Below are 15,621 nucleotides of genomic sequence, written 5' to 3'. Positions count from 1 at the left end.
GCTGTTTGTGGAATTACTTTCTTTTAGACCCGCACAATATGAAACAACGTAACCACAACATGCGCAGATGAATCGATCTTCAGCATTTCACGCGTTTGATAGTAAGCGCAGTGAACAAATACTTGATTAAATTGCGTGGTCGTTACGGTCGCATCTTTGACTGTAGACGAGCCAGCCGCAGTGAGCCACCAGTGTGTGAAGACTTATCAGGGGCGCGCAAGCGGTGTAATATAACAGGACGATCGCTCACGGACTCTCTACTACCGCGCTCAGTAGGGCTTTCAGCGTGTCCGAACTGAATCAAAGGGGGTCTCCGCTTTTTAATAAATAAGTACGCCTTCACACAGAACATTCGACTTCCGCGAGCATTGTGTTCTTTGTATGAACTTTCTTCTTTGCAGCGGCGCGGCTACCTGCACTGCGCTCGAACTGCTCCGAGAGCTGAGCTCCTCCTGTTGCAGCTCATATTGAGCCGGATATAGTACATAGAAAATGAGCGTCCCAGGAGCATAGAATAGACGCGTTTAGACGCGTTCTTCTGGTCGCTGGTATGTATAGGGATTGGCTTCTGGGCCATGCGACTTTGTCTATGCACCGCCAGCGCTACGGATCCCTTGAAGGTCAGAAAAACCGTCGTGCCCTCACCCTTCCGGAACCGAGGGACTAACTATATACCACGCCTGCTGCAAGAGCTGAACAGCACGCCTTAGCAGCAAACCCCTCGCGCTTTAAACATTCGGCGAAGACTGTAACTGCTCAAGAACTAGCTTGCCACGCGATTTACTTATATAATTCGACGTTCGTTCAAGAGCAGACAGCGACTGCTAGTGGGCTCATGTGTCTCCGTGCCCTCCCTCCCTTCTCTTCCTCTGCCCAACAAGAACAATCATCCTCCTACCCGTGACACACTGCGGTATGTTCTGTAGATAAAGTACAAGAAAGATAGCACTGTTGTCAGCACAAAATGAACAAGGGCTGACAGGTAACCCTCGGTCCGCTTGTATACAGACGTTTCGACAGCAGTGCTAGTTTTCGTCCGGTCTTCGTAGGGAAGAAGAAGCCAAGCACTCTTGCCTGTGAGATGCTCGTCAGCGGACTGGGGCTCCTCGTTCATTTCATATAGCACGATAGTGTAATAAGGCACAAAATTGATTTCGAGATAGCGTCCCTCTGTCGGTCGCGGAATCGGCTGGCACTAGCACGGCAACCACGCGCACTTGGTCCGCCCTTACAAATTTTTTAGACAGTATACAGACTGTCCATAGACTTCTGTCTATAAAGTATACCGACTCTCTTTACACAAGCCCTAAAGAACAGTCTATAGGCAATACAAATCCTAAAGACGGTCTATATAGACAATCTATAGATTTATGGCCATACACTTTTAGTAAACTTTTATCTATAGACAGTCTGTAGACTATGAATAGACAAAAAGAAATATCTGCAGGAAGGCAACATAGTCTATAAGAAGTCTACAGTGTGTCTATAGACCATTTTTATACCGGCGGAGGCGGCCTCTCAGCGGCGAGACTGTCATCGCGAGATTTTTTCTCACGCTGGGCGTGTTTGCGGGCGCCCGTCGTGCCTCCACTTTTCGCACACTCGCGCGGCATATCGCAAAAAATAGACTCGCATTCGGCCCAAACAGCCGGCGCGTCGCAGACGAGACGCCCTCAAGCACGCTGCCCTTACGGCGTCGTCGCACCCAGCGGACCCGTGTCTTGCGCCCCACAGCAGCAATCCAGCCACGAAGGGGAAGACGGACCATTTCTAAACGCGGCGAGGACGCGCGCTGTCACCCGTACTTCTTTTTTTTTTTCCCCGCTCCTAGCAGAAACGAACGCACGCGGGACAAGGCCACGGAGTCCCGCGGCGCCGTTTTGCAACGCCCCGGGTTGCGTCACGAAGCGCGCGGGCACAACCAGAATAACCGTAACGGATTCGACGCGACCGTCCGTCTGGCTCTTGTGTGTGGCGCCAAACGACCAGGGGACGTACCTTTCGCGTGCGCACCGAGGTCAACAGTTCTGATCGCGAGGCGTCTGCTCTGTGGTTGCCGTTCCTTCGCGTCTTCTGTTTCCTCCTTCATGGCTAAAAGAAAAGGCGAACGCCTGCCGCCTGTCCTGCGCGTCTGCCTTCGCCTAACGTCTGCGGTACCACTCGGCTGAAGCGGTTTACTTGCAGCGCCATCTCTCGCACCCGCGTGTCCCCAACAACCTCAGCTGGACAGAGGGCGCTCGCTTTTCCGCAGATGGTCATACAACGCTTTGCAAGGACCAATAAGGGCGACGTACTCTAGAGTTCTACAGTACACCACAATGAACACAAGCACTCGCCGTCAACATATGCAACCACAATACTTGAAATATATTTTAATGTTGTTCTACAGTAATGACTGAAACATTATTGAAGACTACTGTCGTTAACATTATTAAACTAATGTTAACAATAAAACGTATGGAATATTCCGTTAATTTTCGACATTATAATACCCACAACACTTTGAATTAATATTTATGACACAACATACAACGTTACTTGTTAATTTTTAACATCGAAATAACGTTCTAATGTAACAAATAACGTTGCAGCAAATTGAATAACAATCTTATAACAATACTTTAATGTTCAGTGCTACCTGAAAGACACGCACGCACTAACGAGCGCTCGTGCTGCACGGTAGTCTGTGACTGGAGTTCCACATTTCCTCCAATGTGACAAGCAGTGCTCATAAATCCCCCCCCCCCCCCCCATTAATACTAGTCATAGTTCAGAACACAGAGCACATACATACACACAGCCAACGGGGACAAGCACTCATTCTCAATATATATATATATATATATATATATATATATATATATATATATATATATATATATATATATATATATATATATATATATATATATATATATATATAGGGTGGCGCTGGTGTACACTCTCAAGGCTCGCTTACACCCAGTAAACATAAATACCCACGAGAGCAGCATATTGGACGGCCGTCGCCGTAGCTCAGTTGGTAAGAGCACCGGACGCGATATTCGGAGGTCGTGGGCTCGGATCCCACCGGTGGCATGGTTGTTTTTTCTGCTGCTTTATAAGTAATTTTCTTTAAGCGATTTATTAATCTAAGTATTATTATCCCACTGATAAGCATAACACATTAAATAAAAAAAATTAACGTTCCCCTATGCACCTTGGTTTCGGTGACTGTTGGCTCCCTTTATATATATATATATATATATATATATATATATATATATATATATATATATATATATATATATATATATATATATATATATATATATATATATATATATATATATATATATATATATCAGCCACGACGCGCATTGGAAAGCAAGCGCATGCATCGCAAATATCGGCCGATGAAGAGCGATGCGCAAACACGACGGAACCCGACCTGCGCAAGCGGGTCACTGCCAATGTCAAGTTTTGTGCCGATTCACTGTTTATGCAGATAAGTCGGCTTGTTTTCGCCTGCGCCGGCAAAAGCGATCTCCTCAGGGGAGGGGGCTGTGATGGATGGCTCTCGAGTGGCCGACGGAAAAGCTCGCGCAACAGGGACCACAATCGCCCCCCTTGCTCGATTCCCCTCAACCACGCAAGACAGGACACTGCCGCTATCGCGTCACGCGGCATCAAAGGCGCACTCATGCACACACACATGCGGCTGCTCAGATTATACGCGCTAAAGTGTTCCCCCAGATCCCCCTCACACACACACACACCCGCATAAGCGCGGGTCTGGAAATAGCACGAACCGATTCCCGTAACGCACAGCGTACAGCAGATAGGGCATTTCTCTGCTTCTTTTCTTTTTCCTTCAGCAGTAAGGGGAACCCTCGTCGAGTGCACAGCGGCGCCGCGCCGGCGGGGGGCTGCCCCTTATCAGGCGCTCGCGGGCCACGATCCGCTGGCCGGATAAGGCGTAGCGCGACCCCAGATCGCGGAAAACCTTGAGGGATGCCCTTCCAGCTTCGACGCCCGCCTGTCACGTGCCCGTATACTCCAGCGGAAACGAAAGGGCAGGACTATACGGCGCGCGCGATGCGCCAATGTGCGCCGGTGACGAAAGCAAGCGCCTCGAATCGCTCAAACATCCAGTGTACGGCACGTGCTTAGGACGGGGGCTCGAGATAGCTCGTGTGACCCCCTCGAGCACCGTGGCTGCGCGGATCATTTGGCGCGGCCATACGTCTGCCGAGGCGAGGAGGGTTTTTCAATTCTTTTCTACGGCGTACTACAAGTAGAAATCTTCATTCCGCTTCTGCAAGAGAATCATGTGCCTCCCTGACCTATTTCGTGTCACGTGACACCTTAATACCTTAACAGCCACTGAATATCGCGTTAGCCAGTGGTAACCGCCCTGACAATTTTTTCTTCTCTTTGCTTAATTAACGTTAACTAATGATGGAATTAAGCAAAATGCAAAAATAGTGCGACTTGCTCCATACAACAGCCAGCAGCATGCATTTGGTCGCGTCGTCTTAGAGTGCCACAGCATATTTTAAAACCCTGGCTAAAGTTAGCTGGGACACCCTGTATATCTCCGAATCCGGCCGCCTGTGTTTGCGGACTTTCTCTTGTCTTGTTCGTGTTTCTACTGCGCTGTAGTCTTAAGCACTTTCAGGCTACACCGGTTCTGCCTCCATTGTTCACCTTTGTTGTGTGTGCACTTCTGTTTGACTTTCTGACACACAGTCCGCGAGTGCACCGTTTGAAGTTATTTTCAAGTTACCAAGTTGTGGTGCTAACGGCACCACAGGTGCTACTTTCCAACCATCGTGGAAAACTTGTCAAGTAGATGTGTTACGGCCGACAACCAGCTATGGTCGCCTGCTTAAAGAGGTTTTCGATGTCTGATAATGCGTTTATCTTACACGAGGTTGGACCTGCGCGGTACTGGCAGAGAGAGCTTTATTAAATCATTTTCCTGGCGGAGTAGGAAGAAAGGACAAGTCCGCTGTCCTTCACTGGCCCGTCTTCCCGTTGCCTTGACTGATGGCTCGCTGTCTAACAGACAGCAACAAACGCTGCCATTTGAACGCTCGGCATGCAGCCACAGCACGAAATATTTAAACGTGAAAGACAAGCGCTTTCTCAGCGTTTCATACTTTCCGCACGTTTTCCTAGCGCGGTGAAGATTGAAGAAGAGAAATAACAGCATTGAGAGGGCGTCGTCGCAACCGCACATCAAGTTTGCCAGGTCCAGCCGCCTTCGTGCATGGCTCGACTGGGATGTCGATGAGCTGTGGAAGAGAGCTGTGCACCCTTTCCTGCTCACCTTTGGTGGGTTCCGCCATGGCCACGCGTTGCCGCCGGCTCCGCCCGGGGGCAGATGCTGCGGCCGCGCCACGACTATGCACCACGCTGCACTGCACTCATCGGGACCGCAATATGCCGCTGCGGAGAGACAGAGAGAGAGGTTGGGACAGGTCAACGACATACACTTCCTCGGATATTTAACGCTCACAGCAGACCTGGAAGCAAGCACGGACATTTAGGAGACGCCATGACACGGCGACCCTGCACTTCTACGTAGCATGACAGCATCCAGAGGAAAGGTAACCGGCAGAACTAAGCCGCTGACATAAGTACTTAGGCTAACTACAAGGCTTTGCTCCCGAGGCCTACACAAGCCTCCCTTAAGGCCTCAAGGCGACATGGACACACCGAGCTGCAGCGAGCTTGATTTGTTGCCGGGAACAATAATCGCAGCAAGAGAAACAAAAAAATCGAATAGAGAAGAGCTCAGCGAAGTGCCAAGAAACCCCTGCACGGGACCAAACACGAGCGCAGTCGGAGGCGCGCCTCGCATTAGGCAGAGCGCCCAAATGCACAGAGTCCCTCAACCAGAACTCGGCCAGCACGGTCTCGAGGAAGCGCAGCGCGCAGACAGCCCAACAAAGTATTACAGTGGCTACAACCCTTGCAGAACCAATCAATGTCGTGAAAACAAACAAAATGCGAGTAATGGTGTTTTACGCTTTATTTCAATGCGCCTCATTTGAAGTATCTCTTTTTTTTTTTTCAGCATATCTTGCCGTTTCCTAACATTGCTTACTTTTTTCTTTAAAGGGCCACAAAGAGGTTTCGGAATTCAACGAGCATAAATGTGTCGATTGTGAAACTTGAAGGTAAAGCATGCGAAGTCTTTATTCCAGCACTTGAAATCGCGACGCGGTAACCGAATAAGCCCACGACGGTGTTCAGGCTTCTCCGCAGCGCACAGCGCCCATGGTGACGTCCCCACTGCGGCGGTAAATTTCCAACGCAGAAAGGTTGGCTGGAAGAAGGATAGCCGACGCCACCACAGTGAAAGCACGCGGAGCGTACTTTGGCGGAATTGCACGACGCACGGCAGGATGTGGTCGAAGGCAGCGGAAATCTGAAATCTCAGCAACAATGACGTCATCACCAAGCTTCTCCGCACTCCTCCAACGCGGTGCGGAGAAGCCTGAATCTCCTAGCGGCTATAATCGACGATTACATCACCATTTTAAAAGATAGCGCAAGAAAACTTGGTATGCTTCACCTACACCCTTCGTAGATTCTAATACCCGAATCACGTCGAATTGTAAAACATATTGTTTTAATTTTTCTTCCTGCTCTTTTTTTTTCATTCTTGACACAGGCGTGGAGAGAAAGAACACTTTTATTAAACAACAATAACTTCAGGTGATTTCATTTCAGTGAGAACGCAGACACTACATACTCTAAATATTTTGTTGCATTTCTTTTCACTCTATGCCGCCATATTTGTGTGACTGGTCTTTATGCGCTCCAGAAATGTGGTTAGACATTTATTTTTTTGTTTACAACGCATTTATATGAATTAGTTAGCATTTGGTTTTCACTAAAACTCAAGACTATGTATCTTCAGGTTTAAGACGCTGCTATAAATGGTGTGCGTAGGCTCCGAAGAGTTGTATTTTGGCAGGGCTCTCTTCGCCGGATGTCCACACGAGAACCTGTGTGCGCCCGGAAAACAAGAATGCTGAATTGAATCTGGGCCGCCGCGGTGGCTGAGTGGTTACGGCGCTCGGCTGCTGGCCCGAAAGACGCGGGTTCGATCCCGGCCGCGGCGGTCGAATTTATATGGAGGCGAAATTCTAAAGGTCTGTGTACTGTGCGATGTCAGTGCACGTTAAAGAACCCCAGGTGAACGAAATTTCCGGAGCCCTTCACTACGGCGTCCCTCATAGCCTCAGTTGCCTTGGGACGTTAAACACCCATAAACTAAATTGAATCTGGCACCCTACAGCGTACAGTCCGGGCCTATCTCTGTCGCTATTTTCTTTTTTCGGCCTCTGGCCACATCTCCTGAACCGCCGATCCAAACAAATCTCGTGTACACACTCTGCACAAGCGTGCATGCACAGAGAGATGGGGGGGGGGGGGGGGGGGGGAATGGATGAAATAGTTTTCGATAAGCCGTTGCATTGAAAGTTGGCAAAGCGTCGGCAAAGCGTCGGCAGAGCGTCGGCAAAGCGTCGGCAGAGTGTCGGCAAAGCTGACAAAACGTCGGTAAGCGTCAGAGCTCTGACACAATGGCGCCAGCTTGCAAAGCGGAGACAGGGAAAGCGCGTGCACACACACCGAGCTGTACAGATATACCACTTGCGCCACCGCGTGGCCTGTTTCGAAAGGGTCCGCGGCTCGTGCCGCCGACACTACCGTGCCTCTGACATGTCTGCCTACAATCGGAGCTGCGACACAAAAGGGGGAGGGGGGTGCTTTTCAGAGGCTGCTCGTGCAATCCCTGCTCTCAGGCACGCGAGCCAATCATGCGGATACCGTTCCCGAGGGAGGTGAGGACAAATGCGAGCCGCGAAAACAGCCGCCAGTGGCGAACACGGGCGACGTGGTAAACAGGTCCGTCGCCCGCATCGGGTTCTATCTATAGACGGGGGGCCATGCATGCGACAGCCAGCCGGAACGCGGACAGGGTGTGTGCTGCAAGTGCCGCACGCTATATGAGCACAAAAGCGCGCGGCTGGACTGCTCGCTATAGTGTGCGGGTCGAACAACGGGGCGGTGTCAGTTGCGCATGCGCGCTTTTGTTGGCGCGCGAGTGTTAGTGCGTGAATGCGAGCGTGCACGCACTTTAGCGGAAAGACGTGATTTCGTTACGCACCTTTTATTAAGCGCTCCCCGCTTCTCTAACTTGGCCTATATGACAAGGTGAGAAGATTGGAGCAGTTAGCTAGAACGACGATATTAACGCCGCCACAGAAGGCCCCCTTAAACGCTGCCTCTTCCTTTTCGTTTTCTGCGCTTGCCATTTGTAAAATGATGCCGACTGTCAGCGCCAGGCGACGCGCACAGCATGCGCGGTCGTGCAGTTGTTTCGTTTCCTTTCCACCAGGGCGCCAATTAATACGACTCGCACAACTTCCCGCCCACCGCTTCGGAACAACGAACTCGACTCATGTCCACCCCGATTTGACAGGCTGAATATATTGGAACTCCACGAAGCTGGCTCAAAGCTTTCCAAAATTACGTCCACAGAGAGCGCACTGGTTGTCCGCTCTTCGTATACATGCAGAAACAAGCGAGGCCTGCCCCTCAGGCATGCCACAGTGGGAAAGCTGTCAGGTGCAGCACTCGCAGAGATGTCGACAAACTCGACAGTCGGAATCGTCACATTCGCGGCGGCTAATTCACACGACGCCGGATAAATGTTGGTAAATGAAGAGGCGCTGGGCTCGGGGCGAAATCGAGACGCCGCTTCCAAATTTTCGCTACACAAATGTGGCTTCGTTATCCGCGTTGTGACGGTGAAAATGGTACGACTCGCGACCCACCACCATCGCGTTGTTGACCAGCCTGCTGCAGGCAGGTGCTCGCTTGCAGGTGCGCGTTGATGCAGAAAGGTGAATCGATTTCTGCATCAATGCGGGGTAACACGACGCGGGAGTGATGATGTATGCCACTGCCTTGCATACCATAATCTTTTGGAATGTAGCCCCGAAGTACGAACTGCTTCATAAGGAAGCTTTCGCTATCGCAAAAAAAAAAAGAAGCGACCAAACGCGCTCGATAAGCAGTGGAAATAATTAGTGGACAATTAACTGCAAGTACGAAAGTAATAATTGGTTTTTGGGGAAAGGAAATGGCGCAGTATCTGTCTCATATATCGTTGGACACCTGAACCGCGCCGTAAGGGAAGGATTAAGGGAGGGAGTGAAAGAAGAAAGGAAGAAGGGGGTGCCGTAGTGGAGGGCTCCGGAATAATTTCGACCACCTGGGGATCTTTAACGTGCACTGACATCGCACAGCACACGGGCGCCTTAGCGCTTTTTCCTCCATAAAAACGCAGCCGCCGCGGTCGGGTTCGAACCCGGGAACTCCGGATCAGTAGTCGAGCGCCCTAACCACTGAGCCACCGCGGCGGGTCAAGTACGAAAGTTCAAGCACGAAATGGCCCATTACAGTTTCCAGTCAAGGCGACGCAGGCAGATCTTAAGCGCCTTCCGTTAGAGGAAAAAAAAAAAGGGATAACGTAGTCACAAATGTATTCCCTCGCTCTCTTTTCAGTCATCTGCGCTACTCACTGTTTCGGGAAAAACACATCGCACGCGCCCCTACGGATCATAACGAGCCACGTTTACCTGCGTTCATTCTGAATACATGCAGGGGCATAATTCTATCTTTGACGATTCCTACGATCTTCGGGAGCAGCGGCGCCAATAACGGTGTCGCACGTTGCTTCGCGTAAACTCTACGAACGTACCCGACATGCCGAAGCCTCACAGAACGGTGTCTGCTAATGCGACTGCAACACGCTTCCAGCCTGCACTGCATGACCGCACATCGTGGCGAGACAATTCACCGGGAAGCTCAAATTTAGAGTGGCCTAATCCGCTATGCAAATCACGAGTTGGGTTAAGCTGGCTGTTTCTAGGTTTAGGTGGGGCAGAGAGAAATAAAGGCAAAGTTTGATTCGAGGTTAGTATCTCTGTGTGCACTGCGTCGTGCTGCGTGGACTGGCCATGTATACATAGTCTGTAATGTTCGGGTAGCGTGCAAGCCAAGCAGTTAGAGAAAAGGCCCAGCAAAAAAAAAACAAAAAAAAAACGAGCAAAGCGTATAGAGGCACTACACGGTTGCGATTAGGTAACATGCTCGCAGTGCCGGAGGAAAAAAGAAGGGCAGGGGTCGATCATTCTGAGAAAACAAGGTGCGGCTAGGGCGCCATCACCCAATGCCGAGCATCGCGTGCCGGGATAACTCGAACGCTTCTGAGAGCCGGGGAGAAAAAATGGCATACGCGAGTGATGGCCCGACGCAATGGTGCAAAGCCGCCAAACGCACGCGAGGCTTTCAAGTAAATTGCCGAACGACAAGGTACACGCACGCATCTGCCGCGTCTCTGGAAGTGCAGCCACCGGTCAGCGGAACGAAGAGGCAGGCCAGGAGGCGGATCTGTACCAGATGATGCCAAGACGCTGACCTTGTGAAGGCTTGGTTCGAACGTGCTACAAATCCACACGGAACAGATCACGCGTGCAACCTGTACATATTTATTATTGTGTAAATAGTTTTTGTGCACATCACATCTCCCCCTATCCTCTCTTCCTGTCCCCTCACCTCTTTCATTTCATTTCTCCATTCTGCCTGCAAATCTTTTACTTCCGCTGCCCCAGCTCAGGTGCTTCAGTATCGATGGCAGATGCCGGGGCGAGCAAAAATCCTTCCTTGTTTATTATTACTTTTAATAAAACCACTTACTACTACTACTACTACTACTACTGCTACTACTACTACTACTACTACTACTACTACTACTACTACTACTACTACTACTACTACTACATTACCTGGGCTCCACAAACTGGCTGCGCCGCCATGCGGCTAAGCAGTGCGGAGAAGCCAGATCGGCGTTACGTAGATGCATGCAGAACGCGGTGGTACTAGGTGACGCGCGACAGAACAATTTCGTCTTTATTTCAAGCAGAAAGGCCGAAATTAGCGCCACTGCACGCGTACAAAGAAAGCCGAATTCATAGTTGCCCGGACCCGCCGCAGTGGCTCAGTGGTTAGGGCGCTCGGCTAGTGATAGTGTACCCGGGTTCGAACCTGACCGCGGCGGCTGCGTTTCGATGGAGGCGGAACGCAAAAAGGCGCCCGTGCGCTTTTATGGAGGAAAAAACGCTAAGGCGCCCGTGTGCTGTGCGATGTCAGTGCACGTTAAAGATCCCCAGGTGGTCGAAATTATTCCGGAGCCTCCACAACGGCACCTCCTTCTTCCTTTCTTCTTTCACTCCATCCCTTGTTCCTTCCCTTACGGCGCCTTTCAGGTGTCCAACGATATATGAGACAGATACAGCGCAATTTCCTTTCCCCAAAAACCAATTATTATTATTATATGCTGTGCGATGTCAGTGCACGGTAAAGATCCCCAGGTGGTCGAAATTATTCCGGAGCCCTCCACTACGGCACCTCCTTCTTCCTTTCTTCTTTCACTCCATCCGTTGTTCCTTCCCTTACGGCGCCTTTCAGGTGTCCAACGATATATGAGACAGATACAGCGCAATTTCCTTTCCCCAAAAACCAATTATTATTATTATGTGCTGTGCGATGTCAGTGCACGTTAAAGATCCCCAGGTGGTCGAAATTATTCCGGAGCCCTCCACTACGGCACCTCCTTCTTCTTTTCTTCTTTCACTCCCTCCTTTGTCCCTTCCCTTACGGCGCGGATCAGGTGTCCAACGATATATGAGACAGATACTGCGCCATTTCATTTCCCCAATAACCATTTTTCACTTGCATTTTCTAAGGCGGTTCGAATGGCTGTAAATCCAGACCAGCGACCTTCTCAGCGGTACTGAAGCAGATGTTTCACAGCCACACTTTCCAGTCGCCCCTAAATAAGGCTGCAAGTGGAGGAGTATATAGCTACACAGCAAACGCGCCCGCTGCCTTTCGCTAAACATATCTCGGGGCGATGAAGGAGAAAGGGCCCACCAGCTGCACGTGCAGAGTGGCATCGTCCCGCATCTCACGCTGCCCTATTTCAGGAAGACTCCGCTCGAAAGAGAATACGGTCGCCCAACAAGAAGAGGGGAAAGAAAAAGCCGCGCGTGTCTCCGGGCGTGGCAAGAGGTTCCCACGGTACAGACCCCTGCGGGGGTCGCGCCCGTTGCCGTTTATAGGCGAGCAAACAGGGCGCCGTGTTTTGGGCTAATCAACACACGCGCTCTTCGCCCGGCTTTGTTCCCTTTTTTATGTGTGTCTCTCTTTTTTCCCCCTTCCAGCTGCGCTTCGGTGCTTTACCAGCTGCAGGCTCAGGCGTGAGGAGGAGACGCAGTGATGAAGACACTTGTCCTAGCGAGTCAAGTTGTCGATGGCTTGCGACTTTCTCCGCAGCACCGAGCGGCTATGCAAGTCGGTTGATTATCCCTACTGCACAAAAACTTCGTCAAATAGCCCCGAGTCCGAGGAAATTGCTGCTGAGCACCTGAGAAAGGAGGTTCAGGCCCTTCGCGCGCCCGACCTTGAGGACCAGCATCTGCTCATTCGCCGGGCTGAAGCAGCGCCGAAGGCTGTTGGAGCTCAACTCCCAGTCCCGCAGCGTGTACGTTCCCCTAAATGCATAAATGTTTCTCAGTAACAATCACACACATACAGCCTCAAAAAGACTGCGACCGCTCGTCCATTCCCCATGCACTCATCATTAATTCCCCGACAAATCGAGCACGATTCTTCTCATATTTACTTAACGGGTCAGAGCTTCACTAACCGCGCGCTTTTTTCTTGCTCGTTTCCATCAATGTTCAGGGAAAGGTCCTCTCCTTTGTGGCAGCACGATTACACGCTTCTTCATTTGCCTCGTGAATACGCTGACTCTTGTTGCAAAACAGACGCAATCGGCTGACAGGGACTCGCTTAACATCCTCCTTATAGTAAGTCCGTTCAATACCTCACCACTCCATCTCGACGTTTTTTTTCTTCTTTTCTGCGTACTCCCTCCAGCGCACTCATACGCGTACCTGCGTCGGACAAACACGTCGCTGAGTTCGTTTAGCGCCGCGTACTGAAACATTCAATACGCCACGGCAAGCACGCAAAGCCGCTTCGAAGACGGAATCGGAGACAAACGGCAAAGATTACACAGACAGGGTCGGAGTAGCAGCGGCCATGACATGACGAGCTGCGTAGAAGGCCGATGTAAACAAGCCCGAGAAGGAAAGGAACGCAGAGAGAGAGAGAGAAAGCCAGCAAAGAAAATAAAAAAAAGATCACAACCAGGCAGGCCTAACAAACACGGTGTGTATACGGGTGCACGCTTATAAAGTGGACCCAAAAGCGCGCCAGGGCTCGAACAGGTATAAATAACCTCGTTACGTCGCCTAGCAACCATCGACGGACCCTCACGCCTGGGAGGCAGACAAGCGGCAACAACAGGCGCGAAGGTCCTTCCCTCGGGCGCCTGTATATTGAAAAAAGTTACCGGGAGAAGTAAACAAAAACAACGGAATAAAAACGCCAAAGGCCGAGGGAAGGCCGCAGAGAGAGAGAGAGGGGGGGGGGGGGGGGGAGCGCCAACATGCACTGCGTCCGCACTTTAAAGAATCTTGGGATATCATAATAGGCTAAGGTGGTAGAGCTAGTAACATAAGCGTGGCGAGAATGAACAACGTGAAATTGAACATGAAAAGTACAAAAATGATACGCATGCGAGCGAAGCAACAGCATCAGAAGAGCTCAACGAGATGACTGAAAAGAAAAAAGAACCCGCCGCGGTGGCTCAGTGGTTAGTCCCGTTCGGCTACTGATCCGGAGTACCCGGGTTTGAACCCGACCGCGGCGGCCGCGTTTCGATGAGGCGAAACGCAAAGGCGCCCGGTGTGCTGTGCGACGTCAGTGCACGTTAAAGATCCCCAGGTGGACGAAATTATTCCGGAGCCCTCCACTACGGCACCTCTTCTTTCACTCCCTCCTTTATCCCTTCCCTTACGGCGCGGTTCAGGTGTCCGCCGGATGTGCGACAGATACTGTGCCATTTCCTTTTCCAAAAAACCAATTTCCAACAGCAAGGTTCCTTAAACACTGTAGGGCGGACGGAAGCAGGTGCCGAAACCATCGGGAAGTGCTCAGATACTATTGAATAGCTCTTCCTCTTTCTTTCTGCTCCCTAACAAAAGAAAGCAGCGTGCAGGAGAGACCAGCGACTGTCTGTCATGTGCATACGCCTCCTACCCATGGTGTACCTATTTCCGCCCCTCGTTTGCCTGTGTATGTTCGACCTGCTTTCAGTGTCCCTGTTTCCCCTTTCCGCAGTGCAGAGTAGCAGGCTAGGGAATCATCCCTCGGGCCAATCTCTCTGCCCTTCCTTGTAAATGAACGCCCGTCTCTCTCTTCCCTTTTCAGTTTACTAATCATCAAGTGACGACTGCGGTAATCCCTGCACCTCCCTCCACAGCCACACTATTCTAGCGTCGGCACTGCCACACACCTCTTCCAACGCTTTCTATAGCTCGCCCTGATATCGGATCCTCATCTCACTCTTTCTTCTTCCTTCGTCTATCTCTATGCGTCCTCCTCTGGATGGATGAATGGATGGATGGATGGATGGATGGATGGATGGATGGATGGATGGATGGATGGATGGATGGATGGATGGATGGATGGATGGATGGATGGATGGATGGATACGGCTGAACCCTTTAAATCGGGCGGTGGCTCAAGCCACCTAGCCATGTCTTGTGAAATTTTACTCCTGTCTTGCTTTTAGCCACCAATCAGATAACCTTCGCTTGGTTACTTCTAACCTCTTAAAATCCACTTTCTTTTCACTATCCCTAAACCCCAATGCCTTGGGTAAGTCAGCCCCGCTGCCTTCCACTGTAGGGTGAAGCCCTTTACAGAAAAGTATCAAGTGTTCAGCCGTTTCCTCCTCCTCTCCGCACGCAATGCACAAAGTGTCTATCTCCTGGTACCTGACTCTATACGTCTTAGTCCGCAAGACTCCAGCCCTGGCCTCAAACAACAAAGAGCTTCCCCTACAATTATCATAGATATTTTCTTTGGCAATTTCCTGCTTAAAAATCATGTATGTTTCCAGTGCCGATTTCGTCAGCATCCCTGTTTTCCACGGAGCTCTCTCTGTTTCTTTAACCTTTTTCTTAACCGATGATTGCTGATTGGCCCCCTTACTGCTGTCCAGATATTTGCTTGTCAATTTTCTAGTTCGCTTTCTCCATTTTGTGTCAACATTCCTGATGTACAGATACCAGAAAACTTTCGTAGCCCACTGCTTTCCCCCCATATTTCTCAATCGTTCCCTCAAATGCTATCTTACTGCTAGCCTCTCTGCTCTCGAAAGACGCCCATCCCATATCACCCTGTACCCCCTGATATGGTGTATTGCCATGTGCTCCCTCTTCAATCCTAAACGGATGCCCCCTGTCGGCAGCCCAGCAACAGCAGCGGCGGATCTGTAAACGAAATCCGGCGCCGTGTTGCGCAAAGCGAAACCGGATTCACGGACGGCGGAAAGGCGCGCCATCTTCACGTGGGGACGGAAAACTCCCCGCTCGCGAGCCCTCTTCCCCAGTCTGCTCTCCCTCGGCTTCGCAATAATCC

The 15,621-nt window shown here is 50.6% G+C and overlaps 1 protein-coding gene across 2 annotated transcripts in view; it reads right to left on the bottom strand.

Moving 5' to 3' along the window:
- The window catches only part of HDAC4 (histone deacetylase 4), a 256,523-nt gene that overhangs the window by 205,062 nt on the left and 35,840 nt on the right, over positions 1 to 15,621 (bottom strand). For both annotated transcript variants that reach the window (XM_077659443.1, XM_077659445.1), the window contains exon 2: positions 5,315 to 5,433. In XM_077659443.1, the coding sequence (XP_077515569.1) occupies positions 5,315 to 5,333 (19 nt within the window). In that variant the 5' untranslated portion in view covers positions 5,334 to 5,433. The remainder of the gene's footprint in view (positions 1 to 5,314; positions 5,434 to 15,621) is intronic.

This window comes from Amblyomma americanum, chromosome 3 (genome assembly GCF_052857255.1).
Source record: "Amblyomma americanum isolate KBUSLIRL-KWMA chromosome 3, ASM5285725v1, whole genome shotgun sequence".
Lineage (NCBI taxonomy): Eukaryota > Metazoa > Arthropoda > Arachnida > Ixodida > Ixodidae > Amblyomma > Amblyomma americanum.
This window is presented reverse-complemented; position numbering and strand designations above follow the sequence as displayed.